The sequence below is a fragment of the Scyliorhinus torazame genome, chromosome 12 (assembly GCF_047496885.1).
Source record: "Scyliorhinus torazame isolate Kashiwa2021f chromosome 12, sScyTor2.1, whole genome shotgun sequence".
NCBI lineage: Eukaryota > Metazoa > Chordata > Chondrichthyes > Carcharhiniformes > Scyliorhinidae > Scyliorhinus > Scyliorhinus torazame.
The window spans coordinates 218,497,502-218,524,524 of NC_092718.1; the positions used below are offsets into that span (position 1 = coordinate 218,497,502).

The 27,023-nt window shown below is 47.9% G+C and overlaps 1 protein-coding gene across 1 annotated transcript in view; it reads right to left on the bottom strand.

Annotated features, from left to right (window-relative positions):
* Window positions 1–1,242: 1,242 nt before the first annotated feature.
* The window catches only part of LOC140386994 (transient receptor potential cation channel subfamily V member 3-like), a 40,687-nt gene continuing 14,906 nt past the window's right edge, over window positions 1,243–27,023 (bottom strand). The window contains exons 7-16 of the mRNA XM_072469953.1: window positions 22,158–22,334; window positions 19,243–19,398; window positions 12,574–12,657; window positions 10,499–10,572; window positions 8,996–9,161; window positions 8,007–8,073; window positions 6,885–7,156; window positions 5,042–5,139; window positions 4,011–4,084; window positions 1,243–3,190 (exon numbers count right to left, since the gene is read on the bottom strand). Of these exons, the coding sequence (XP_072326054.1) occupies window positions 2,910–3,190; window positions 4,011–4,084; window positions 5,042–5,139; window positions 6,885–7,156; window positions 8,007–8,073; window positions 8,996–9,161; window positions 10,499–10,572; window positions 12,574–12,657; window positions 19,243–19,398; window positions 22,158–22,334 (1,449 nt within the window). The 3' untranslated portion in view covers window positions 1,243–2,909. The remainder of the gene's footprint in view (window positions 3,191–4,010; window positions 4,085–5,041; window positions 5,140–6,884; window positions 7,157–8,006; window positions 8,074–8,995; window positions 9,162–10,498; window positions 10,573–12,573; window positions 12,658–19,242; window positions 19,399–22,157; window positions 22,335–27,023) is intronic.

Here is a 27,023-nt window from a genome sequence, read left to right on the forward strand (position 1 = left end):
ACGGTGGAAACAAAAAACAAAGGAGAAAAAGGAGTCCGGGACCGCCCATGGCCACCATTAACCTATAGAGTCCGCTCCCCCCCCCCCCCCCCCCGCCCCACTCAACGCCATCCAACCTCCGAAAGAGTACTGTACATGATGCCCAAGAGTTGTACCCCCCCCCAGTCTCCAACTCCTCCCGTCCACTGCCTCTTGTAAAACTCCTCCCCAACCTCCGTTCCTTCCCCCCAACTTTCCACCCCAGCTAGACCACTCGGACCCTGTTCTGCCAGGCTCCGATGGCCGCAGCCCCCCACCCCCCCCACCTCACTCCCGTTCACTGGCTGGCTTAAACCAGCCAGCGTGGAGGCCCCTGCCCGGGTCCCCTTTCCCCCTTGCCCGGCCCCAGGAAAGCCCAGAAATCCCCTTTTAGCACACAAATCCCGCATAGCCACCTACACCCCAAAGAGCCCTCATTTCGAGTGAAAGTCCCATCGCTTCCCTTGTCCAAATATATACAACATTGGCTCCTTTAGCCCATACACCCGCACGCGGTGAAACAAAAAAGAAGAAAATACAGTCCTCAAATTCTTGTCGCCTGGATCTGTTTTCCAGGTCTTCCATTTTTCCTCGCAGATCCTTGTGAATGTCCATCACCTTCTGCATCGCCTTCCCCATCGAGGCAAGTTGATCACCGTGCTGCAATAACGTCTCCGCAACTTCCTTCAGCGCCTCCCCTTGGCCAGCGCACCTCCGCCACTGCGCTCGCCACCGCCGTCACCGGGGAAATCGCCTCCTCCACCAGCACACTCAAAACCTCTCATCTCCTTCCTCATTGTCTCCATGTATTTTGTAAACTGCCTTTCGAATTCCACAGCCATCACCTTAGTTATTTCTTCAACCGTAAGCAATGCGGCCTCCCCTGGTGCTCCAGCCTCCATTTTCCGAGGTGACCTTTCCACTCCCCAACGGACCTTCAGCTGTTTTCCTTATGGACGTTCTTTTGCTCACCTTCGACATTTTTCTTCTCCGTGCCTTCTCCCTGCTTTTGCCGCCTCCGTGGATCCTGGGACCGGGCTTAAAGCCCCGAAAATGCTGTTCCCGAATGGGAGCCCTCCATTGTGCGGCCGCCTCCCGCCCGCCGTCACCGGAAGTCCAACAGTTTGGTTTTATAATAAACTAATAATTGGCAAGCAGAAGCAAAGCTTATTAACATACAGTATGAAATATGAAGTATTTCAAAATACCCTAACTGTGCCCCCCCCCCCCCCCCACAAGCAAAATCAAGTAGAGGAATTGTCATGGAAGTCAATGGTTCAAGGGGGAAAAAAAAGATGCACTCCTTGAAAGGGTGTCAGCTCACTCAGCATTATCTGTGGAAAAAATTGGAGAATCTTGCATTAGTTTTCAAGCGGACTTAAAAATTGTAGTCGGTTGATTTCAAGATGTAGAGCGACTTCACAGTAACCTCCATTCACCTTTTGTTTGACTGGGTCCGGAGCCTCCTTTACCCAAGCAGTTTTCCAAAGCAGTGGGGTTTTTTTTTCAAAGCCACAAACCGCCACTTGATCCTTCTGTAAACTGTCCACTGGGGTCAAGAGGTTTCCAGTGTCCTTAAAAATGCTTAATTACCTTTTCTTGTAGAATTCTGTCTTTTCCAGAAACTGCAACAATCCAAGTCCTTGCTTTAACCCTTGAAGGGACAGTGCCTTTTATTAAAAAAAAAACATGTTTTGGGGTGGCACGTAGCGCAGTGGTTAGCACTGGGACTACGGCGCTGAGGACCCGGGTTCGAGTCCCGCCCCTGGGTCACTGTCCGTGTGGAGTTTGCACATTCTCCTCGTGTCTGTGTGGGTTTCACCTCCACAACCCAAAGGTGGGGCTGTTTAGCACAGGGCTAAATCGCTGGCTTTGAAAGCAGGCCAAGGCAGGCCAGCAGCACGGTTCGTTTCCCGTAACAGCCTCCCCGAACAGGCGGCGGAATGTGGCGACTAGGGGATTTTCACTAACTTCATTTGAAGCCTACTTGTGACAATAAGCGATTTTCATTTCTTTCATTTTCATGTGCAGGTTAAGTGGATTGACCACGCCAAATTGCCCGTTAACTGGGGGAAAAAGAAAATAATTGGGTAATCTAAATTTATTTTTTTAAAAACATGTTCTTCCCGAATGATCATAGTCCTTGAAGATGAATAATTTCATGTGATTAAAGCATTTGTGATATTTTTAAATCATTAAACCTTATTTATCCCATAAGCACGGTGTAAATATTGAACACTATTGTGGTGGTTCAAAGTGGTCAAATATTAAATATCAAATGGTTCAGCTCATCAGTAAGTGCAGGAAAAATAGACTTGCAGTTGTACAGCATACCGCCAAAGCATATTCAGCAATAAGCTAGAATCATAGGGCACAGAATGGGGCCATTCAGCCACTGTACCTATGCCAGCTCTGAGAGTGATCCAATTTGTCCCACTTCTTTGCTCTTTCCCCAAAGTTCTTTTAAAGTTGATATCCAGTTGCATTTTGAATGTTACCATTGAGGCTGCTTCTGCTACCATTTCAAGCAGCGGATTCCATATCATCAAAACATTTTTCTTTTTAGAAAATCAGATGCAGTGAAGTGTGGAAAGAGAGCAGCAGTTTGTTTTTTGGTTGTGGTGTTTGAGGAGGAATGTGGCCAGGATGCCCGGAGAACTGCCAGATATTTGAATAATGCCCTTGGATCCTTAACATCCTGCTGAACAGAATGTCTCTTTTGGCAGTTGACAGTGGGACACTAACTCTGTGCTGAACTGGAGTGTCAACCAGGAACAAGTGTTCAAGGCACAAAAATGTGGCTTGAATTCATGATGTAGCTGACAGCCAGAAGGTCAAGTTCTCGGTGATGAGTGAGATCAAATAGGTGGCACCGTTCCACCATAAACAGGTTAAATCATTGAGTCTCCACTTCGCTTGACCTCGCCGTCTGCTTCATTGCAATCTGTAGTTCCCAACGTTAATGGCGTACCTTGTTCAGAAACCATCACCATCTCTGATTGTACATCCGCCTGCCTTGATTTCCTGTGTGCTATACCTGCGAAGCCAAGGTTTGATAGCCTCTTGCTCCAGATATTTAGTGGTTTTCTGTGAGTATGTTTACTTCTATGCGAGTTGTTCCTTGAAGGTAGCCACATATGCGTTTCATCTGGGTTTTCAGGAACCATTCCTTCTAGAAAACAAATAATGTCAATTTTTAAAAAATTAGTCTCTGATAAGCCAGTAAACTTTGATTGCTTATGGAGGAGATTTTGACATATTTGACAAATAGATCTTCATTTATATAACACGTTTAGGACAGTAATGGTCAAACCTAGGCTAGTGAGTGATCCGCATGAGTGGCCCATCTCCATCTCAGCAGTCTGCAAGATTGAAATCGGGCTTGTTCACTAACCATGACCCTATCTACCAGATTAAATACATTTAATATTTGTTGAATATTTCATAACTAGTTAATCATTTGTGTTAATAGAACTATTATCAACTTCAAATGATAAAAACAGAAAAAATGTTTACATTTTGGATGCAGAGGGAGTGCACAACACTCTCCGTCAATGTTGTGAGCAATCAGAATGCATCTCCCTTCACTTTCCATGCTCATCACTTATGTCATCCCAGTAGGGAAACAACATTCGGATGGAAATCGGTGGAATCTGCGCGTGGAAAGTGGTCATCATTATGTCTTGTGGGCCGGAAGTTGCCCACCCCTGCACTATCATGTCTCTAAAGCATTTATTTCACTTAAAATTAGCTAGAATTTGAATCAAACAGGGTGATGTGGTTATTCGGAATATGAAAGAGTTGGCCAATCAGTGTTCTATAAAGGTTTGGCATAAGAACCTTTGTTGTACTCTTGTCTCCTACTGATAAAGCAAAGATCTCTTTACAACTTAAACAATGGCATTTATGCATGTTCATAAGTGTTTTATTAAATGTGGCTCAATCATTGTCATCAGTTGAGGTCAGCCACCTGACCAAAGCTAACAATTTACCTTGCTCCTCTCCTGGGTCTTCATGGATACGAGCTAAACTAGTGTTCCACTTTGTCCAGTTAACTTCATTGATCCTGATTTGAGAAATTATAAACTTGAATTAAAACCAACTGGTTGATTGAAGCCATTAGCGTAGTAAGCCGTGGTTCAGTTGGTCGCACTGGCATTGGGAGTCAGAAGGGGGTGGGTTTGAGTCTTGATCTGGGAAGTTGGAGCACAGAAATTAGAGCTGACAACTTGCGCGTACAGTCCTGACAGAGTGCTGCACTGCCTGAGGTGCCGTCTTTTGGATGAGATGTTAAACTGAGGCTTTCTCCGCATTATTTCCAAAGAAAAGCAAGGGAGCTCTGCCTAGTGTCCCAGCTAATATGTATCCTTTAAGCAACACAAAAAACATTATCTGGCTATTATCACAATAATGTTTGCGGGAGCTTTCTGTGTGCAAGTTGAAGGTTATGTTTACTACATTACAGCAGTGACAATACATTTTGTTGGTTGTAAAGTGCTTTGGGGCAATTTGAGGTTGTGAAATGCATTGTTCCTTCATTGTTGCTGGATCGAAGTTCTTGAACACCTGACCTAACAACACTGCAGAGAGTGCCTTTGCCATACGGAAGGCAGCTCGCCAACACCTAGAGGACAACTAGTGAGGGGCAATAGAATACTCGCCTAACAAACCATGTCCTGAGAATTCATTAAAAGAAAAATTTCACCCAGTTCTAACTGCATTTTCCTGCAGCTCATCTCTCCCTCTCTTTGCTCGTTCCAATAGCATTCTCACCCCTTTAGGATATGGAGAAAGGAAACTATTCAACTGCTATAGTAAAGATAGCTTTATCCTGGATGGTACAGAGCTGCTGGAGTGTTATTGTAGCTACACCCATCCAGGCAAGTGGCATGCATTCCATCACACTTGACTTGTGTCTTTGAGATAGAGGAGAGGCTTTGAGAAGATTCAAAGCTGCCCTTTAAAAGAAATGCAGCATACTCAAAGTGATTGATGTGCTATACAAATACATATCTCATTTTACCTGATGTATCTCTTGCCGTTCAATTCTTTTCCCAGTCGAAATTTCTCTTTCAGACACTTTGGCAAATACTTCTCCAAATTCAGAATGGTCCTTGCTCTCTTTGATCAATTTTGGCATTGGGAGAAAAGAACAAAGCAAAATAATTATACTCTGCTTCCTGTGTTCATCTAGCAAGCAGAACCAGCTATGCTCAGTTAAAAACTTGGACCTGTTCTAGTCAAAAGGAATTTTTAGTAACCTGGTCGTTCAGTAATGTTAAAAATGAACTGGATCACCATAGAAATACTGAGGCTGCAAGAACAAGTCAGAAGCTGGGTGAGTAGCTTGTCTCCTGGCTTCCAAAGCCTGTCCATCTACAAGGCAGGAGAGGGATGGAATACACTCCACTTGCCTGGATGTGTGCAGCTCCAACAATGCTCAACCCCATTCAGGATAAAGTAGCCCATTCATCACCTTAAAACGTCCATTTGTTTCACTGCTGGCATGTACCATTTACAAGATGCATGGCAGCAACTCACCAAGCCTCTTGACAGCACCTTCCAAACCTGTGACGTCTATCACCTCTAAGGACAAGGGAAGCAGATGCATAGTTTTTCTCCAAGCCCACACCATCCTGACCCAGAACTGTTCCGCTGTTGCTGGGTCAATCCCTGGGACTCCTTCCTAACAGCACTATGGGTGGGCCGAGACCACACAGACTGCAGCAGTTCAGGAAGGCAGTTTATTGTCAGCTGCTTGAGGACAATTGAGATGGGCAATAAATGAGTGATGCTCCATCCCCTGAAATAATTTATTAAAAATGCTTGGTTGTTACTTGGGATGACTTTTGGGGAAAAGATGGTGCTTTCAATGCAGCTCTTGAATTGGCCTATTAAAGTCATTTTTACATGAAAATAAATCTGGCCACCAAAATTTTTAATTTTTTTTTGTCCTGTCAATTGTTAATGGTGTTGCAACAGAGCAGCCTCTGCTCAAGGATTGATCTTAAAATCGAATGATTCTGCCCACCCTCGGTAACCTGATCTATTTCAATGTATGGTTAATGTCTGTCAACTCTCATAGGAGTAGGTAAATACACTGCCTGGTCTGACATGGTTGTGCAGAAACTAGGGTCCTCGCTCAGCCCTTGATCTCCTACCTGAAGGCCCATGTTTTGATCTGAGCTACTTCAACTGATCCCAGTTAAGGTATTGGAAAGGAAACTATAAACTTTGGTGCCCCTGGGTTCCAGATAGGGTAACCTGGCTGGAGTTCCCACTCCTGATCAGTGCACTCTGATACTTGCTGGAAGTACAGGGACTTTGAGAGAGGCCGGATTTGATTCTGCTGTATGGTTCAATATGCCTGGCAATGTTTACCTTTCAGGCTCTCTACTAATCCAAGGGATGTATACGTGTTGCTGGCAAGGTTGGCATTTGAGATTAGCCATGATCATATTGAATGACAGAACAGGCTCCTTGGACTGGATTGCCTACTTCTGCTCATCCATAATTATTCTCGAAGGTGGTGAGCTGCCACCTTGAACTGCTGCAGTCCATGTGCTGTACACACATGCTATACCCCCATTACTCTTGGAGATGGAGTTCCAAGTGACTATGAAGGAGTGGAGATACCATTCCAAGTCCAGATGGTGCATGTCTTGGAGGGGAACTTGCATTGTTGGTGTCCTTGCTGCCCTTGTAGAGATCACAGGTTTGGGAAACACTTGAATAAGGTACTGGGGAGCAACTGCTGCCTGTAGCATGAGACAATGCCTTTAGGACAACAGATGTGAGGTAAAGCTTCTCCTAAGCTGCAGAAACCTGGTGTCAAGTTGTTGGGAGATGCATATAGTTTATGATACCTGTAGTTTCCAAATGACCTTGCTCTCTTTGGAAATGTTCTCCACCGTCTCCCCCATCAGTGCGATCAGCATGTTCAGCAGGAGGATGAAGGTCAGAATGACGTACAACACCAGGAGGAAGAGGAAGAGCTGTGGGTGTTTTGCTTGTCTTTGCACTTCCAGATCACCCAGTCCAATGGTTAACTTGAAGAGCTCCAGCATTGCAGTGTTGAAGCTTTCGAAGGAGCTACATTCTTCATTGTTGGAGCATCCTTGAATCAGGGAGGCAAGTGCTGTTGGTGTCAGAATTTACATTGTGTGAAGAAAGTGAAATTGAAACTGAACCCCAACCCCTCATACTGCTCCATAGCAACACCTCTATCTGGAGAAAACTAGTGGTGTCACATAACAAGCTCTTTTTATTTATAAACTTATGGGATGTGGGTATTGCTGGCAAGGCCAGCATTTATTGCCCATCCTTAATGCCCTTAAGTTGACGTTGGGTCAGTTGCCTTGAACCGCTGCAGTCTATGATCTACTGTAGGTGTACCCACAATACTATTTGGTCATGAGGTCCAGCATTCTCTCCAGTCCTGATGAGTTGGGTTTAGTCAGGTGGTGGTGGTAGTGAATGTGGACTCGTTGGGTTTCTGCATCAGGAAAAAGTAGGCTTTCTTCTGGCTCGTCTGATGGTGTGGGGGAGCAGAGGGATTGGATGTCCGTTCTGAAATGGAGATGGCCAGGGCTCGAAAACTGCAAGCTGTCTGAAGAATCATGAACGCTCGTTTTAAAATCGATCCTGATGGATCTTTCAGTTGGTGAACATTTCAAACCATTGCTGGAATGGAAATCTGGCAATGGAGTTGGGATTGAGTAAATACCAGCCTCCCCGAACAGGTGCCGGAATGTGGCGACGAGGGGTTTTTCACAGTAACTTCATTTGAAGCCTACTTGTGACAATAAGCGGTTTTCATTTTCAAATGCAGTAAATCACCGGCTTTTAATGTGCAATGGAATGGTTTCTGGGACCTGCTTTCAGTCAATGTGGCATTCAGTGGCTGCCCTTTTTGCTGCTGATGTTCAGTTTTAATCTGTGGGATGCTAAAAGGAATAACTAACTCAAACATGTAACAGAAAATTTACCTGCTGCAAATCCGATTAGGAACAGCGAATAGACGGTCAGAAATTGGATGACATCAGTTAGCAGAATCTGGAAGAGGGAAAGCAAAAACTATGAAATGATTCACAGAATCCTGATTACATTCGGAAACCAAGCAGTGGGAATGGTTTATTTGCACAGTGCAAATTAAGCAATGTTTTGATTAAGTAACAGTCGACCTTGGCTGCTCTTGATTGCCACCAAGTCAATCATCTCACTTGAACTTGCTAATCTGCAGCTGCAGGATGCTGGGTACTGGGGAGGTAACACCCAAACACGGAGAGGCAACCGCTGTGAGGAAAGGTCTCCCAACATTTAATTCGCTGTGGGAACAGATTATTATGTGCTGGCACTCCAATATACAACACAATACCTGAAGCTGGCTAAACCATGTTGAAAAATGTGGAAGCTTTTCTATTTTCAGCCCGGGAACTGCCCCAATTTGAAAATCATGCGTTCAAATTCCCCCCATGTCCTTGGCCATCCTAATCTCTGTAGCTCCTACAACCCTTCAAGATCTCTGTTTCTAAGCCTGCTCTCTTGGCTGTGACAGCTGTGACATCTGCAATTTAGGCTCTAAACATTGTTCCCAATTTAAACCTCTTTTGACGGACTACTTAAAATATTCCTCTGTGGCCGATTTTGGGTACCTGTCCTAATGTCTTTGGCTCGGTTTCAGTTTTTGTCTTATAACTCTGCTGCAGGGTATCTTTGGGTTGCCTTCCTCTATCAAAAGTGCAATATGCATGCAAGTTGTTCATAATAATGTGGACTCATTCTCATATCCCACCTTCTTGCGATCACTCAATCCCTTCCCTCTCCACCAACACTTCTGTCTCTTGGAAGTCCATCGTGTTGCCCCTTCAAATAGCTTTCCTTGCTTAATTCTATTACCTTGGTTCCTCAGTGTGAGGAAACCACTTCATATGCCTTCCCTTTGCTGAACATTCCTGGTTCTGGAGTTCACTCTTACCTTCTGTAGCATGACGCTGTAGATTCCCATGCTCTGGAATCCCCGTGTGTAGTACAGGATATTAATCCAGCCAAGAGCCATTGCCCCCACCTCTACTGCCAGATGGGGATCCACACCGGTCCAGTTCAATATGATGCCCAAGGCCGCCAACCCAGCCTGTAATATGCTGAAAAGGAAAAGATAGATCTTGTATTTATATCATCATAGAATTGTCATAGAATTTACAGTGCAGAAGGAGGCCATTCGGCCCATCGAGTCTGCACCGGCTCTTGGAAAGAGCACCCTACCCAAGGTCAACACCTCCACCCTATCCCCATACCCCAGTAACCCCACCCAACACTAAGGGCAATTTTGGACACTAAGGGCAATTGATCATGGCCAATCCACCTAACCAAAGTGCTAAATGAAGTACTTTTGAGGTGTGGTTGCTGTTGTAATGTAGGAAACTGGGCAACCAACTCACTAATAGTAAGCTATCAAAGAGCAAGACAAAAAGACTGGAAGATTTTTTTTTTTTCGGTGTTAATTGGGGGCTAAATATTGATCCAGGGCACTTTTGGATCACACGTCATGGCCACAAGATCCTTTCTGTCAACCTGAGAGGGAAGATAACTCATACAAAAGACAACACGAGGTTGGCACGGTGGCGCAGTGGTTAGCACTGCTACTTCACGGCACTGAGGCCCGGATTCGATCCCGGCCCTGGGTCACTGTCCATGTGAAGTTTGCGCATCCTCCCCATGTCTGCGTGGGTCTCTCTCTCTCTCTCTCTTCCCACCCCACCCCCAAAAACGATGTGCAGGCCAGGTGAAGTGGCAACACGAAAGTGCCCCTTAATTGGAAAAAAAGAATTGGGTACTCTAAATTATTATTATTTTTTTTTAAATAGCAGGGCTGGTTTAGCTCAGTGGGCTAGACAACTGGTTTGTGATGCAGAACAAGGCCAGCAGCGTGGGTTCAATTCCCGTACCAGCTGAGAATTCTGAATTCTCCCTCAGTACCCGAACAGACTCCGGAATGTGGCGACTAGGGGCTTTGGAGAGGAACTTCATTGCAGTGTTAATGTAAGCCTACTTGTGACAAATGAAGGTTATTTATTTATTTTATTTACAAAAGACAACACTTCTGACAGTGCAGCATTCCTTCAGAACTGCAGCAGAGTGTCAACCTAGATTTTTGTGCTGAGGCTTTCAACTCCGTGACCTTGGTTGAAAGGATGGTTGTCTAAACTCTAAAGAATCCAGTGCCAACTGGAACTATTGCAGACAGTCAGTGAGAACAAATATAAAAGATGGTGAGATGCCATGTTGATGATCTGGGCAGGTTGCTTGCTCCAGAGGGCTCCAGCTGGCTTCCTTTTTGCCTCGTGTGAAGGATGCATCTTGGATGATGCAGCATTCCCTATGCCAGCCGAGATTATATATTCCAGTCTTTGAGTGGGACTCAATTTTACCATTCCTTTATCAGCAAGGGAATCTTGTACTATTTTGGTCATATACTCACAACAGGATGTGGAACCAGGCATCTGTCATTATTGATTGCAGATGAGAAAGTCTCAGCTGGGCTATCAGCACCAACTACAAGATTAAATAATATTTTATGGGTTCTTTGATATTGAATGTACCAACACAGTGCAACACGAATAAACAACAAATACCTCAACAAAACTAACCCAACTCATTTTTTAAAAAACTCAACTCTGTGTGAATATAAACAAATGCAACTTTTAAAAATGTATATCCACATGATGCATTTTGGAGGATCAAATCTAGGTATGAATTATATTGTAAATGGTAGGACCCTTGGGAACATTAACATACAGAGGGATCTGGGCGTGCAGGTCCACAGTTCCCTAAAAGTGGCAACACAGGTGGCCAAGGTGATGAAGGCATATGCCAGGCTTGTCTTCATCAGCCGGGGCACTGAGTACAGGAGTTGGGAAATCCTGTTGCAGCTGTATAAAACCTTGATTAGGCCACATTTGGAGTATTGCGTGCAGTTCTGGTCACCACATTATCAGAAGGACACCGAAGCTTTGGAGAGGGTGCAAAGAAGGTTCACCAGGATGTTGCCTGGTCTCGAGGGTGTTGGCTATGTGGAGAGGTTGAATAAACTGGGATTGTTTTCACTGGAAAGACGGAGGCTGAGGGGAGACCTGATAAAAGGTCTACAAAATTATGAGAAGCAAAGACAGGGTGGATTGTCAGAGGCTTTTTCCAAGGGTGGAAGTGTCAGTTACACAGGGGGCACAGATTCAAGGTGAGGGGGAAAGTTTAAGGGAGATGTGCGAAGTAAGGTTTTCACACAGAGTGGTGGGTGCCTGAAACGCGCTGCTAGAGGATGTGGTGGAGGCAGCACATTAGCAACATTTAAGAGGCATATGGATATGGGTCCATGAATAGGGAGGAATTAGAGGATTACGGTCCGAGTAGGGGCAGAAGTTTTTATTTTAGTTAGGACATCCTGATTGGCACAGGCTTGAAGGGCCTGTTCCTGTGCTGTACCTTTCTTTGTTCTACGATGTTGCCTCCACTGGGAAATCATTGTTTATTGTCTATTGTCAATTATTGTTGACAAGATGATGGTGAGCTGCCTTTGCCTTGGTAGGCCATTTCGCGGGGCAGTTGAGTGATGCGGCTCGGGAGTCACTTAAGATGCCGGACTAGTTAAGGATGGCAGCTTTCCTTTCCTGAAGGCTATTTGTGAACCAGTTGGATTTTTTCAATAATTCCCCAGCTTGGTGATCACCATTGCTAATACAAGACTAGCTTGTTATTCTAGATTTATTCCACTTAACATTAACCATTTGCGAATTGTTACCATTGGATTTGATCACCTCCCTCTGGGTCATTGCTCTAGGCCCTCTGGGTTACTAGTTCACGATGCCACTGTATCAGAAAACTATCCCAGCTCGCCAAAACCAGCTTGACCAAACTTGACTGAACATGGTAAAACAAAGAATTACCTATCCAAATAACCAATCAAACTTTCAATGTTCCAAATCCAGCAACACAAAATATACTAAATTACCACAGACCAGTTCAACACAACTAGGTACAACTTGGTTAAGGGCACCATATACTTCAGAACAGAATCAAAATTGCCAAAATAAGTGCAAGAATTGACCATATGGTTCCTTGGGTTATCTCCCCTATTCCACACCATAGAATCCCTGCAGTCATGGCAGAATTATCTGGTCTCTATACTTCATCATTCCTTTTGTGCTCAAAAATCTGAAAATCCCAGTCTTGAATGTACTCCTGGATTTCCGGGAAAGATTATTCCTTCCCTCTATTCACTCAAGTCAACAGATTTCTCATTTGTCTTGACCAACCCCTCGTTCTGAGACTTGTAACGCCCCCAACTGCCTCTTAGGCCAGTATATCAATTCTTTGGTAAGGAGATTAAAACTGTTCCAGGACCTGCCAGACGTGGTCACTATCTCAAGCCACATGACCTCCTTGTTCCTGTATTCCAACCATTTTGCTATGAAGGCTAACCTACCATAGGCCTTCCGAATTGCTTGGTGTACCTGCATGTTAAGTTGCACAACTTACAATAAATAATGTTATACTTACTTCCAGGAAAAATAAAACAACAGCCCATGAAAAAACTAAAATTTGTCCACCCAGATGCCATGGTGTGGTTGTTGTGGTGTTTGTCTGAAAGGAGACAGAAAATATAAATGTTCACTATTACAAATATGATACAAATGTGCAGGGCCTGAATAGAGCGGACGGGAAGGGCCTATTTACTTAGCGGAGAGGTTAGTGACTAGGGGGTTGTTTTAAAGTGATTGGTAGAAAGATTATATCTTAGAATTTCTACAGTGGAGAAGGAGGCCATTCGGCCCGTTGACTCTGCACCGATCCTCAGAAAGAGGGTCTACCTGAGCCCACTCCCCCACCCTATCCCAGTAACCCCACCTAACCTTTTGGACACTAAGGGGCAAATGAACATGGCCATTCCACCTCACCTGCACATCAGTTTCCTCCCACAGTCGAAAAGGAGCACCTGGAGGAAACCCACGTAGATACAGGAGGGGGGGGGGGGAGAACGTGCAAACTCCACACAATCATCCAAGGCTGGAATCGAACCCGGGTCCCTGGCACTGTGAGGTAGCAGTGCTAACCACTGTGCCACCGCGCTGCCCAAAGAGGGGAAATGGGGAAAGATTTTCATCCAGAGAGTTGTCAGGGTCTGGAACTCACTGCTTGAAGAGGTGGTAGAGGCAGAAACCTTCAACTCATTTACAAGATGTCGGGATATGGACCTACAGTGCCACAATCTACAGGGCTATGGACCAAATGCTGCAAAGCAGCATTAGGCTGGGTGGCACGTTTTCAGTTGGCGTAGACTTGATGGGCACTGTGACCTTCTTCCTGTGGCATAAACCTTCTTTGATTCTATCCTAGGATGACCATAAATTGCAACTGTTTGTTTCCGATAGGCTTTGTTATGACCCATTGCTTTAAAGTTGGATGGGTCACCTCAGCCCTATCCCTCATGAAGTCCCCTCTGGTCCTTTGTGCCATGGGCAGACTCTAGAGGAATTCCTGTTGTTAAGAGGGAAGTTTGCAGCCTCGTACTCTGCAAGAGAGATGCCGGTCCCTCCCCAGAAAAAAGTGCACAAAATCTATACTGAGACTCCTATCGTCAGTGTAGTGCTGGGGGAGTGTTGCACTGTTGGATATGTTGACTTTTGGACGAGATGTCAAGCAAAGTGCCCACCTGTGCTCTTGACTGGAAAGTAAAGATCCTAAGGCATTAGAGCAACATTTTTTAAAAAAACATAATATTTCATTAAAGTATTTGAAAATTTTTATAACTAACAAAAACAATGACACCAACATGGTAAAATAAACATTTCCCCCCAGCCCAATTTTCACACCTCAACCATACAACAACAATCCGCCAGCCCCCCCACTTGGAATACTGCAGACCCGCATTGCTCCGGATCCTTCTCCCGTTTCAAGATCAATTAAATCGAGGCCCGCGACATTGTCTCTCCCTTCTCTCTTGCTTCATTAAATGTCCTCACCAGCAGTGGGCTCAATATCTCTGAAAATTTCTTATATAATTCCACCGGGTTGCCGTCAGGCCCCGAGGCCTTGCCCAACTCCATGCCCTCCAGCCCCTTGATTATTTCCTCAATCTCAATTGGGGCTCCCAGCCCCTCCACCAGGTCCTCCTCCACCCTCGGGAACCTCAACTGATCCAGAAATTGCCTCATCCCCAGCCGGGGGTTCCGACTCATATAATTTACTATAAAAGTCCTTAAACACCTCGTTCACCCCCGCTGGGTCCAGGACAGTATTACCGTCTCTACTCTTTACTTTACCTATCTCCCTGGCCGCCTCTCTTTTCCTGAGCTGGTGCGCCAACATTCTGCTTGCCTTTTCCCCGTACTCATAGATCGCCCCCCTTGCCTCCCTCAACTGTTCCACTGCTTTTCCTGTGGTCAACTGCCCAAACTCCACCTGTAACCTCCGCCACTCCCTCAGTAGTCCCGCGTCCGGGGCCTCCGAGTATCTCCTGTCCACCTGGAGTATCTCCTCCACTAATCTATCCCTCTCAGCCCGTTCCACCTTTTCTCTGTGGGCCCGTATTGAGATTAATTCCCCTCTGACTACTGCCTTCAAAGCTTCCCAGACCATCGCTGCAGAGACCTCTCCCGTATCATTTGTTTCCAGGTAGTTCTGGATGGACTTGTTAACCCGCCCACAGACCGCCTCGTCCGCTAGCAACCCCACATCCAGTCTCCACAGCGCGCGTTGCCCTCTCTCCACATCATAGATCCACCCAGTGCGGGGCCTGATCCGACATTGCAATTGCTGAATACTCAGTATCCACCACCTTCGGTATTCGCGCCTGCGCAGAACAAAAAAGTCGATGCGAGAGTATACCTTGTGGACATGTGAAAAAAAGGAAATCTCCTTCGTCCTCGGCCATGCAAACCTCCATGGGCCTACTCCCCACATCTGTTCCATAAAACCCTTCAATTCCTTTGCCGCAGCCGGCCCCTCCCTGTCCTGGATTTTGACCGGTCCAATTCCGGATCAATGACTGTGTTGAAGTCCTCTCCCATGATCAGGTTATGTGACTCTAAGTCTGGGATCTTACTTAACACCCGCCTCATAAATGGCTAACCCACCTCTTCCTCAATCTCGTCTGGTCTGTAACCTTTAGGTGTGTCTCTTGTAGCATTGCCATGTCCGCCTTCAGTCCCTTCAAATGTGCGAACACGCGAGCCCTCTTGACCGGCCCATTCAGTCCTCTCACATTCCATGTGATCAGCCTGGACGGGGGGCTTCCAACGCAACCCCCCCCCCGCCGACTAGCCATCACCCTTTTTAGGCCAGCCTCGAGTTCGCGCCCTTCTTGAGCCCCCACTCGGGCTGTCGCCGTTCCCGACCTCCCATTTGTCCCCTAGTAACAGTTCATCCCCTGTCAGCAAAGCATCTCCCCCCCCCCGCCCGCCTCCGCCCCAGCAACAACACTAAAAACCCAATCCCCCAAGTCAAGCTCCAGCATAACACCTGTCCACCCCCCACTGCGCTTCAGAGAGTCAGCTGACCCATGCTGACTCGATAGCTCCCGCCCCTGGCACCAAGCAGTCTGTCTCCCTATTGTACTCTCCTCTCCCCCCCCACGTAAATAAACATTTTAAAAGCATCACATTCCCCAGTAAACAAACAACAGGAAAAAAAAGTGAAGAAGCAATCACTTTAGAAAAATAGTCACCCAAAAAGCAGAACTAAATTCAAAGCCCATCCCCCCCCCCTCTAACAAGGTCCCTGCGAGACAGATCAACCTTTAACCATCCACACAGCCCATTATTTCACATAGAGCTACTTTAAAAAAAATGAAATGAATGAACTTAAATGTTTACAATCCAGCACCACAAATCGCTGCCACAGTACTTCTCCAAGGCTTAAGTGTCTTTTAATTCACCTCCAGCTTAATTTCTTACTTCATCTGGCGTTTCAAAGTAGAAGTCCCGTTCCTCATGTGTGACCCACAGACGGGCTGGGTACAGCATCCCAAATTTCACCCCCTTCTTAAAGAGGGTCGTTTTTGCCCAATTGAACCCAGCTCGCCTCTTGGCCAAATTTGCTCCCAGGTCCTGATAAATGCGCAACTCACAGTTCTCCCACTTGCTGCTCCGTTCTTTCTTGGCTCACCGCAAAACGTGTTCCTTGTCCATGAAACGGTAAAAACGTACCACCATGGCCCTCGGCGGTTTGTTCGCTCTGGGCTTCCTCGCGACGGCTCTGTGCGCTCTGTCCAATTCCAGGGGCCGAGGGAACGCCCCAGCCCCCATCAACTTCTCCAACATGTCCATCACATAGGCCCTCGCATCTGATCCCTCACTGCCCTCAGGGAGGCCAACAATTCTGAGATTCTGCCTCCTAGACCTATTTTCCAGTTCCTCCAGTTTCGCCTGCATTCTTTTCTGGCGGTCGTTCATCACCCCCACCTTGCTTTCCAGCACGGTTATATACTCCTCGTGCTCGGACAACCTTTGTTCGACCTCTTGGATCGCTCTCCCGTGTGTTTCCTGATTCTGAACCACTTGATCACTCGAAGCCTTAATCGGGTCCAGCGTGTCCTTCTTCAGCTTGGCGAAGCAATCCTCGAAAAACTTCACCAGCTGCTCCGTCAACCACTGTGCCGTCTCCCCGCGGCCCTTGCTCTCCGCCATGCTGTCCCGTGTTACCAGCTCTGCTTGCGTCTCCCTTGTAGGACTTTGGCGTCTCACACGGCCACTTCTGTTCCAATTCTCCGTACACCGGAGGGGGATTTCTCCTTACTGTCTCACTCTTCACTGCTTTATCCCATAAAATCCAAAATAAAACAGGGGGAAAATGTCCAAAAGTCCGTTACAGGCGGGACCTATCAAATGTGCGACCTACCCCTCCGTGGCCGCCACCGGAAGTCCGCATTACAGCAAAATTGATCACTGTGTTCTGGCCAATAATTATTCTTCACTATCGCCATTAAAAACTGATTATCTGGGCATTATCACATTACTGTCTGTGGGAGCTTGTGTGGAAATAGGCTGCCACATTTCCGACATCACAACAGTGACTAGACTTCAAAAGGTACTTCATTTGCTGTAAAGCACGTCTTTGGGGTACTTCATTTGGGATGATGCAAAGTTGTACAAGGTACTTTAGAAATGTAAGTCTAGAGGCGGCAGTGTGGCGCAATGGTTAGCACTGTTTCCTCACAGCGCTGAGGACCCGGGTTTGATCCCGGTCCCAGGTTATTGTCTGTGGGGAGTTTGCACATTCTCCCCATGTCTGCGTGGGTCTCGACCCCATAAGACCATAAGACATAGGAACAGAATTAGGCCACTCGGCCCATCGAGTCTGCTCCGCCATTCAATCATGGCTGATATTTTCTCATCCCCATTCTCCTGCCTTCTCCCCATAACCCCTGATCCCCTTATTAATCAAGAACCTATCTATCTCTGTCTTAAAGACACTGTGATTTGGCCTCCACAGCCTTCTGCGTTAAAGAGTTCCACAGATTCACCACCCTCTGGCTGAAGAAATTCTTCCTTATCTCTGTTTTAAAGGATCGTCCCTTTAGTCTGAGATTGTGTCCTCTGGTTCTAGCCTTTCCTCCAAGTGGAAACATCCTCTCCACGTCCACTCTATCCAGGCCTCGCAGTATCCTGTAAGTTTCAATAAGATCCCCCCCCTCATCCTTCTAAACTCCAATGAGTACAGACCCAGAGTCCTCAACCGTTCCTCATACGACAAGTTCTTCATTTCAGGGATCATTCTTGTGAACCTCGTCTGGACCCTTTCCAAGGCCAGCACATCCTTCCTTGGATACGGGGCCCAAAACTGCTCACAATCCTCCAAATGGGGTCTGACCAGAGCCTTATACAGCCTCAGAAGTATATCCCTGGTCTTGTATTCTAGCCCTCTTGACATATGCTAACATTGCATTTGCCTTCCCGACTGTCAACTCAACCTGCACATTAGCCTTAAGAGAATCGTGAACAAGGACTCCCAAGTCCCTTTGTGCTTCTGATTTCCTAAGCATTTCCCCATTTAGAAAATAATCTATGCCTAAATTCCTCCTTCCAAAGTGCATAACCTCACACTTTTCCACATTGTATTTCATCTGCCACTTCATTGCCCACTCTCCGAGCCTGTCCAAATCCTTCTGCAGCCCCCCTGCTTCCTCAATACTACCTGTCCCTCTACAGATCTTTGTATAATCTGCAAACTTAGCAACAGTGCCTTCAGTTCCTTCTTCCAGATCATTAATTAGTTAATAATCTTTATTGTCACAAGTAGGCTTACAATAACACTGCAATGAAGTTACTGTGAAAAGCCCCTAGTCGCTACATTCCAGCGCCTCTTCGGGTACACAGATTGGGTCCAAATGACCTAACAGCATGTTTTTCGGGACTCTGGGAGAAAACCGGAGCACCCGGCGGAAACCCACGCAGACACGGGGAGAACGTGCAGACTCCGCACAGACAGTGGCCCAAGCCGGGAATCAAACCTGAAACCCTGGAGCTGTGAAGCAACAGTGCTAACCACTGTGCTACTGTGCTGCCCATTAATGCATATTGTGAACAGCTGTGGTCCCAGCCTGAGGCACACCACTGGTCATCGGCTGCCATCCTGAAATAGACCCCTTTATCCCCCACTCTCTGCCTTCTGTCAGTCAGTCAATCCTCTATCTATGCCAGGATCTTACCCTTAACACCATGGGCTCCTAACCTATTAACAATCTATATGGCACCTTGAAAAAGGCCTTCTGGAAATCTAAATGAATCACGTCCACTGGTTCTCCTTTGTCTAACTTCCTTGTTACCTCCTCAAAGAACTCTTATCAGATTTAGTAAGAAGTCTTACAACACCAGGTTAAAGTCCAACAGGTTTGTTGAAACACTAGCTTTCGGAGCGCTGCTCCTTCCTCAGGTGAAGGAGCAGTGCTCCAAAAGCTAGTGTTTGAAACACTGGTGTTGTAAGACTTCTTACTGTGCTCACCCCAGTCCAACGCCGGCATCTCCACATCATGTCGAACAGATTTGTCAGACATGACCTTCCTTTGACGAAGCCGTGCTGACTCAGTCCTATTTTATCAACCCATAAAGATGTGCAGGTTAGATGGATTGACCATGCTAAATTGCCCCTTAATTGGAAAAAAGAATTGGGTACTTTAAACTTATAAAAGGAAATGTAAAAAAAGGAAATGCAAGTAGAGGAGCTACTTACCTTTACTTGAGAGGTACCATAATAAATGGTCGTAAAAATGATCACATATGACACATATATCAAGCAGCTGCCAGTGAACATATAGACTGCAAATCTGTCCCATTTCTGCTCAAGCAGAGTGTTCAAGGGCTCCACAGCAAGCAACAGGTGTCTGTTCTAAATGAAGACGAAAATAGATAATTAGATCAATTTATGACCCTGTGCCATGAATGTTAAATTATTAAATTGGAACTTTCCTTGCCCTGACACTGCGAGCTGATAACTGTGTGGCCAGGACAACACAACTCCTGATACCATGGTGGACAACACAGCTCCTGGGACCATGGTGAACAACACACTTCCTGGGGCCATGGTGAACAACACAGCTCATGAGACCATAGTGAACAACACAGTGCCTGGTACCATGGTGGACAACACAGTTCCTGGTATCATGGTGAACAACACAGCCGCTGAGACAATGGTGGACAACAGTTCCTGGGTCCATGGTGAACAACACAGTTCCTGGTACCAAGGTGAACAATACAGCTCCTGGTACCATGGTGAACAACACAGCCCCTGGTACCATGGCGAACAACAAGGCTAACAGTCTAATTCCTTAACCAATGTGATTTAAAGATTGATGAAAGACTCTGGGAATGATAGAGAAGTGTCAAAGCCGGTGCAGAAAGAGTAATAGGAAGAGCTTGTTTTTTTTTTTTGTTTATAAATTTTGAGTACCCATTTTTTCCAATTAAGGGGCAATTTAGCGTGGCCAATCCACCTACCCCGTATATCTTTTGGACTGTGGGGGCGAAACCCACACAAACATGGGGAGAATGGGACAAAACCCACGCAAACATGGGGAGAATGTGCAAACTCCACACGGCCAGTGACCCAGAGCCAGGATCGAACCTGGGACACGGCGCCATGAGGCAGCAATGCTAACCACTGCACCACCATGCTGCCAGGAAAAGCTTGGATTAAGAAAGAGAAGAGACAAAGGAAAAGTCTAAAACAAAGCTTAAAAGTAAACTATCTGCAGGTGGGGTAGCACAGTGGTACCCACTGCTGCCTCACAGCACCAGGAGCCATGCTTCAATTCTAGCCTCAGATGACTGTCTGTGCGGAGTTTGCACAGTGTCTGTGTGGGTTTCCTCCCACAGTCCGAAGATGTGCAGGTTTGGTGGATTGGCCATGATTTTTAAAATTGCCATGATTAAAGAAAATTGTCCTTTGTGTCCAGGGATGTGCAAGTTAGGGGGGTTATGGGGCGAGGGTGGTGGAGTGGGCCAGGTAGGGTGCTCTTTCAGGAGGTTGGTGCTGACGTGATGGGTTGAATGGCATTCTTCTGCAATGTAGAGATTTTATGATTCTAATTTTTTTTAATTTGAAAGTACCCAATTCAGTTTTTTCCAAATAAGGGGCAATTTAGCGTGGCCAATCCACCTACCCTGCACATCTTTGGATTGTGGGTGTGAGACCCACGCAGAGAGGGGGAGAATGTGCAAACTCCACGTGGGGCTGTGATCGAACCCGGGACCTCGGCACCGTGAGGCAGCAGTGTTAACCACTGTGCCGCCTCTTTTATGGTTCTAATTTGACTCCACAGTTTATCAGCTGGGGAGGCTGAGGGGCATTGCAGGAACAAGAATCTCCTCAAACAAGTGTTCAAGCTGTTAATTACCGTCCATAACTCTCAGTTACCCGTGGGTTATCCGTGTGGAGTTTGCACATTCTCCCCGTGTTTGCATGGGTTTCGCCCCCACAACCCAAAGATGTGCAGGGTAGGTGGATTGCCACGCTAAATTGACCCTTAATTGGAAAAAAATGAATTTATAAAAAACAAATAAGATCATGGCTGATCTTTTGTGGACTCAGCTCCACTTTCCCACCCTAACACCATAACCCTTTATTCTTCAAAAAACTATTTATTTTTATTTCGAGAACATGTAATGAAGGAGCCTCAACTGCTTCACTGGGCAACAAATTCCATAGATTCTCAACCTTTTGGGTGAAGAAGCTTCTCCTAAGCTCAGTTCTAAATCTACTACCCCTTATTTTGAGGTTATGCCCCTAGTTCTGCTTTCACCCGCCAGTGGAAACAACCCGCATCTATCCTATCTATTCCCTTCATAATTTTATATGTTTTTATAAGATGCCCCCGGATCCTTCTAAATTCCGTCCTTTCTCAGGTAAGGAGACCAAAACTGAACACAGTACTCCAGGTGTGGCCTCACTAACACCTTATACAGTAGCAGCATAACCTCCCTAGTCTTAAACTCCATCCCTCTAGCAATGAAGGACAAAACTCCATTCACCTTCTTAATTACCTGTTGCACCTGTAAACCAACTTTTTGCGACTCATGCAATAGGACACCCAGGTCCCTCTGCACAGCAGCATGTTTTCTGGTGTTCAGTTTACTGTTAGTTTTAAACATTCCTAACTTGCACACGTTGAGTTGATAAACTTGGATGAAAGATTCGGAGTTGGGGGTTTGGGGGCGGGGGGGGAAAGAGAAGATGAAATAAATGTTGCAAATTAATGAATAGGTAACAAGTGAGGAAGGTAAATAATTCCTACTTTTGAATCTCGAGGAGCCCGGTGCAAGGATGGCCCGAGATCAGTCAGGGAAATGGATGTTTGACGGGATCATGGCATGCTACATTGCAGAAGGAGGCCATTCAGCCCATTGTCCTGGCTCTTTGGTAGAAAGACACTGAGTCGTACTTCTAAAATGGAGAAAAGGAAAGGTTGTGCTGAGGTGAGGGAGATTGGAGGGTTGAGGTGAGGGAAGGATGAGGTCAGAGGTGGACTACCTATCAGATAATCAGATCTGTATTCTGTGCAGCACTATGATGAGCAATGTTTTTTTTTAGAACTCTATTGGTACAAAAAGTGCTAAACTGGTGAAAGAGTTAAATTCAAGCCAGCTTGCCTGGATTTTGGTGTTAAATGCAATAACTTTCAGAACTGAATTCTTTGCAAAGGTGTCCACTTCCGTGATGTCGTAGAGCGAAGAAGAGACTGGCCCATAGGCCCAGTTCGTAATCTTTCGAGACAGTTTCATGTGCTGCTTGTCGTACATTTCTCTGTTGAGGATATTTCGGAATATCTGCAAGGAGACACAAAATGTCAGTTCAATCCACGCTGAGAATGTGGTTACGAGGCTTGGTAAGCAGAAGCCCTGCTATTGGGCGAGAGGCTGTGGCTTTCAACCCTGAGCACATAATCTAGGCTGGTCCTCGATCCAGTCCAGCTAGCTGTCTTTGGGGGTTTTCAGTGTGTAGTGCTTGTCCACACAATAGTCACTGTGCTTCTAGGTTAGTTTTATACTAGTGATCAGCAACCTAGGCCAGTGAGGCCCTCCTTCATCTCAGTGGGCCATGCGATTAAAATCAGCTTGTTCACTAACCGTGACCCTATGAATAAGGTGAAACACAATTAAAATACAACAAATATTTCATAACGAGTTATAGAAAATACCTTTCAAAAATAAATTTGGAGGACATAATTATTTTTTCCAATTAAGGGGCAATTTAGTGTGGTCCATCGACCGACCCAGCACATCTTTAGGTTGCGGGGGTGAGACCCACGCAGACACGGGGAGAATGTGCAAACTCCACACGGACAGTGACCCAGGGCCGGGATCGAACCCGGGTCCTCGGCGCCATGAATTATAGAAAATACTTAATTGTTTTTATATTAATAGAACTGTCATCAATGTCAAATCGTCTGCAAAGTAAATATTTACACTCTGGACACGGAGCGCACGGCTCTCGCAGTTAATGATGTGAGCAATCCGCACCCACCTCACTTCACTTTGTATCACATCAGTCAAACTGGTTGGAAATAAAGGACACTGACGGAAAGTGGCAACCTTGCTCGGCGTGGGTAACAGTCCACAGAATGTCACGGGCCGCACTCAGAACCCAGATGGGTCGCATGTGGTCCCCGGGTCGCAGGTTTCCCACCACTGGTTTATACCATTAAACATTTTTGTGTGACCCCTGCCTGCTGATCTACGTTTGCTTCAAATCTCCCCGCGATGTCGCCTCTCTATCTCTCTAATACCCTCCAGTCCTTTACCGTCTGAGATCACTGCTCCTCCAATCCTAACCTCTTGCAAAATCGCAGTATTCATTGTCTATCCCTACTAACCCTGCAAAGGAGGTGGTCACCTTTCGTCCTGGATCCCTCCAAGAGGACAACTGAAACGATACATGTGTGGTGTGAAACTGTTATCAGTCACCGGCCTAGTCTGGGAGGATTCCTACCCCGAAGGGCATTCATGAACAGATGGGTAGCGCACACTGGCCCCCCCCCCCCATGGCTCAGTGGGTAGCGCACTCCGCCCCCCCATGGCTCAGTGGATGGCGCACTCTGCCCCCCCCAGGGCTCAGTGGGTAATGCACTCTGCCCCCCCCCAGGGCTCAGTGGGTGGCGCACTCTGCCCCCCCCATGGCTCAGTGGATGGCGCACTCTGCCCCCCCCAGGGCTCAGTGGGTAATGCACTCTGCCCCCCCAGGGCTCAGTGGGTGGCGCACTCTGCCCCCCCCATGGCTCAGTGGGTGGCGCACTCTGCCCCCCCCATGACTCAGTGCGTAGTGCACTCTGCCCCCCCAGGGCTCAGTGGGTGGCGCACTCTGCCCCCCCCAGGGCTCAGTGGGTGGCGCACTCTGCCTCCCCAGGGCTCAGTGGGTGTTGCACTCTGCCCCCCCATGACTTAATGGGTAGTGCACTCTGCCCCCCCCCCCCCCAGGGCTCAGTGGGTAGCACACTCTCCCCCCCCCCCAGGACTCAGTGGGTAATGCACTCTGGCCCCCCCCCAGGGCTCAGTGGGTAGCACACTCTGCCCCCCCCAGGGCTCAGTGGGTAGCGCACTCTGCCCCCCCATGGCTCAGTGGGTGGCGCACTCTGCCCCCCCCAGGGCTCAGTGGGTGGCGCACTCTGCCCCCCCAGGGCTCAGTGGGTAGCGCTCTCTGCCCCCCCATGACAGTGGGTGGCGCACTCTGCCCCCCCAGGGCTCAGTGGGTAGCGCACACTGCACCCCCATGACTCAGTGGGTAGTGCTCTCTGCCCCCCCATGACTCAGTGGGTAGCGCACTCTGCCCCCCCAGGGCTCAGTGGGTAGCGCACTCTGCCCCCCCCCAGGGCTCAGTGGGTAGCGCACTCTGCCCCCCCATGACTCAGTGGGTGGCGCTCTCTGCCCCCCCAGGGCTCAGTGGGTGGCGCTCTCTGCCCCGCATGGCTCAGTGGGTAGCACACTTTGCACCCCCATGGCTCAGTGGGTGACGCACTCTGCCCCCCCCCCAAGGGCTCAGTGGGAAGCGCACTCTGCCCCCCATGGCTCAGTGGGTAGCGCACTCTGCCCCCCATGGCTCAGTGGGTAGCGGATTCTGCCCCGCATGGCTCAGTGGGTAGCACACTCTGCCCCCCATGGCTCAGTGGGTGGCGCACTCTGCCCCCCATGGCTCAGTGGGTAGCGGATTCTGCCCCCATGGCTCAGTGGGTAGCACACTCTGCCCCTCATGGCTCAGTGGGTAGCGGATTCTGCCCCCCATGGCTCAGTGGGTAGCACACTCTGCCCCCCATGGCTCAGTGGGTAGCGCACTCTGCCCCCCCCCCCCCCCCCCCCCCCCCCCCGCATGGCCCACGGGGCAATGTGTGGGTACACAGAGGGAAAATTCAGAAAGTTCAATTCACCTAACAGCACATCTTTCGGGACCTGTGCTTCTGCCATGGATGCAAAATGCTGCTTCATTTAAGTATGAAAACTGTCCCCCCTTAAGTTAAAGCAAGGAGCAGGGGAGACGCAAAGTAATCGGCCAGTGATTCCCATGCATTTTATATATTTATATTCTATTTAAGCAGTGCAGAGTTCAGTTGGCAGAGGGCAATCTCGCACAATGTAACACTCCACATCCACGTAGTGAGTGACTGAAGTTCCTTCTCATTGACATACCCAGAACTATTGACTCTGAGCGCACATGCACACATTTTGTTTTTGCTTTATAAATTTAGAGTACCCAATTCATTTTTTCCCATTAAGGGGAAATTTGGCGACTTCCGGGTGCGGCTATGCAGAGCTAGGTCGCATATTCGGCAGCTCCTGCTTGGAACGGACTTTTGGGCTCTTTTACAGGGCCCCCACGGCATTTGTTTGACATTTCCCGGTGTGGGAAGAAGGTGGCAATATTCCCCCGACAGTGTCCCCCAGGAAGGGTATGTCTCTTGGTTGCCAGACACACGCAGAAACAGTGAAAGATTTGGCTGCAACTACAGGATAAACAGGGCCTCTTCCAGCATGCAGGCGGGGGAAGGGCAAGCTTAAAGCTGCAAGCTGACCTGAGGGCCTGTATCAAAGGTGAATTCTAGCAGCAGAGGGAACAACTGTGAAAAGACCTCATCAAGGCCACTGAAGGGACTTCCGGTTGCGGTGATGCCTAGCTAGCCGCACGCTTCGGCGGCTCCAGCTCCGACGGACCTTCGGGCTCTTTTAAGAGCCTCAACGGGGAATTTTTCGACGACGCAACCCGGTGTGGGGCGTGTGAGAAGGGAGTCCCCCCCCAAACGAAGGAGGAAAAAACCGGCGGCGGCGGCTGCAGCGCGAGGAATCGTCGACCAAAGGGTCAGAAAGAGAGAAGTACAAGATGGCGGCGGAGAAAGCGCAGGCGACATGGGGGCCTGAGCATGAAATTGTGAGACGGTGCGTGGAGCTGCTGAAGAGGGAGGTGCTGACCCCGTTGCTACAGGCAATTGAGGGGCTCAAGGAGACATTAAAGACCCAGGAGACAGAGCTCCGTGTGGTGGAGCAGAAGGTGACAGATATTGAGGACGAGATCCTGGGCCTGGCGGTTAAGACACAGACGCACGAGGCACTTCATAAAAAGTGTACTGAAAGGATCGAAGCCCTAGAAAATGGAGCGCGAAGGAAGAACCTTCGGATACTGGGTCTCCCTGAGGGTGTGGAAGGAGTGGACTGTGGAGCGTACGCAAGTACGATGCTGAGCTCACTGATGGGTGCTGAGGCCCCTACGGGCCCCTTGGAGGTGGAGTGGGCAAATCGGATTCCGGCGAGAAGACCAAAAGCGGGAGAACCACCCAGGGCGATAATCGTGCGATTTTACCGCCTTAAGGATAGAGAAGAGGTCCTGAGATGGGCTAAAAAGGTGCGGAGTAGCAGATGGGAGAATGCAGTGGTACGGGTATACCAGGATTGGAGTGCGGAGGTGGCGAGAAGGAGGGCGAGCTTCAACCGAGCCAAAGAGGTGTTGCATAAAAGGAAGGTGAAGTTCGGGATGCTGCAGCCGGCAAGACTATGGGTCACGTATCAGGAGAGACACCATTATTTCGAGACGGCGGAGGAAGCATGGACCTTCATCAAAGAAGAGAAATTGGATCGGAACTGAGGGACTGATGCTGCAGGAAATGTTATTGTTAATGTTACGGTGGAAGTTAATTGAGAAGTAAACAGGGAAGGGGGAGACATTGGGGAAATGTGGGCGCCGGTGAGGGGGGAAAGACGGGACATAGTTGGAGAATGGGGAAGGGGAGGGGGAGGGGAAAGGGAGCTGCGCCAGAAGAGGCGGGTCAGGTAAAGGGATGTTCCCGCACCAGAAAGAATAAGGCGGGAAGACAGGCGCAAGGCGGATGGGAGTTCCCCACATGGGGAGGTCGAGGAGTGAGCAGGAGTAGCCGGGGTCAGTTGAAGTCAGCTGACTTACGGAAGTAATATGGGGGGAGCAATCAAGCTAGAAAGAGATCTAGCGGGGAGGGGAGGAGGGAGGGAGAAGGGGGGGGG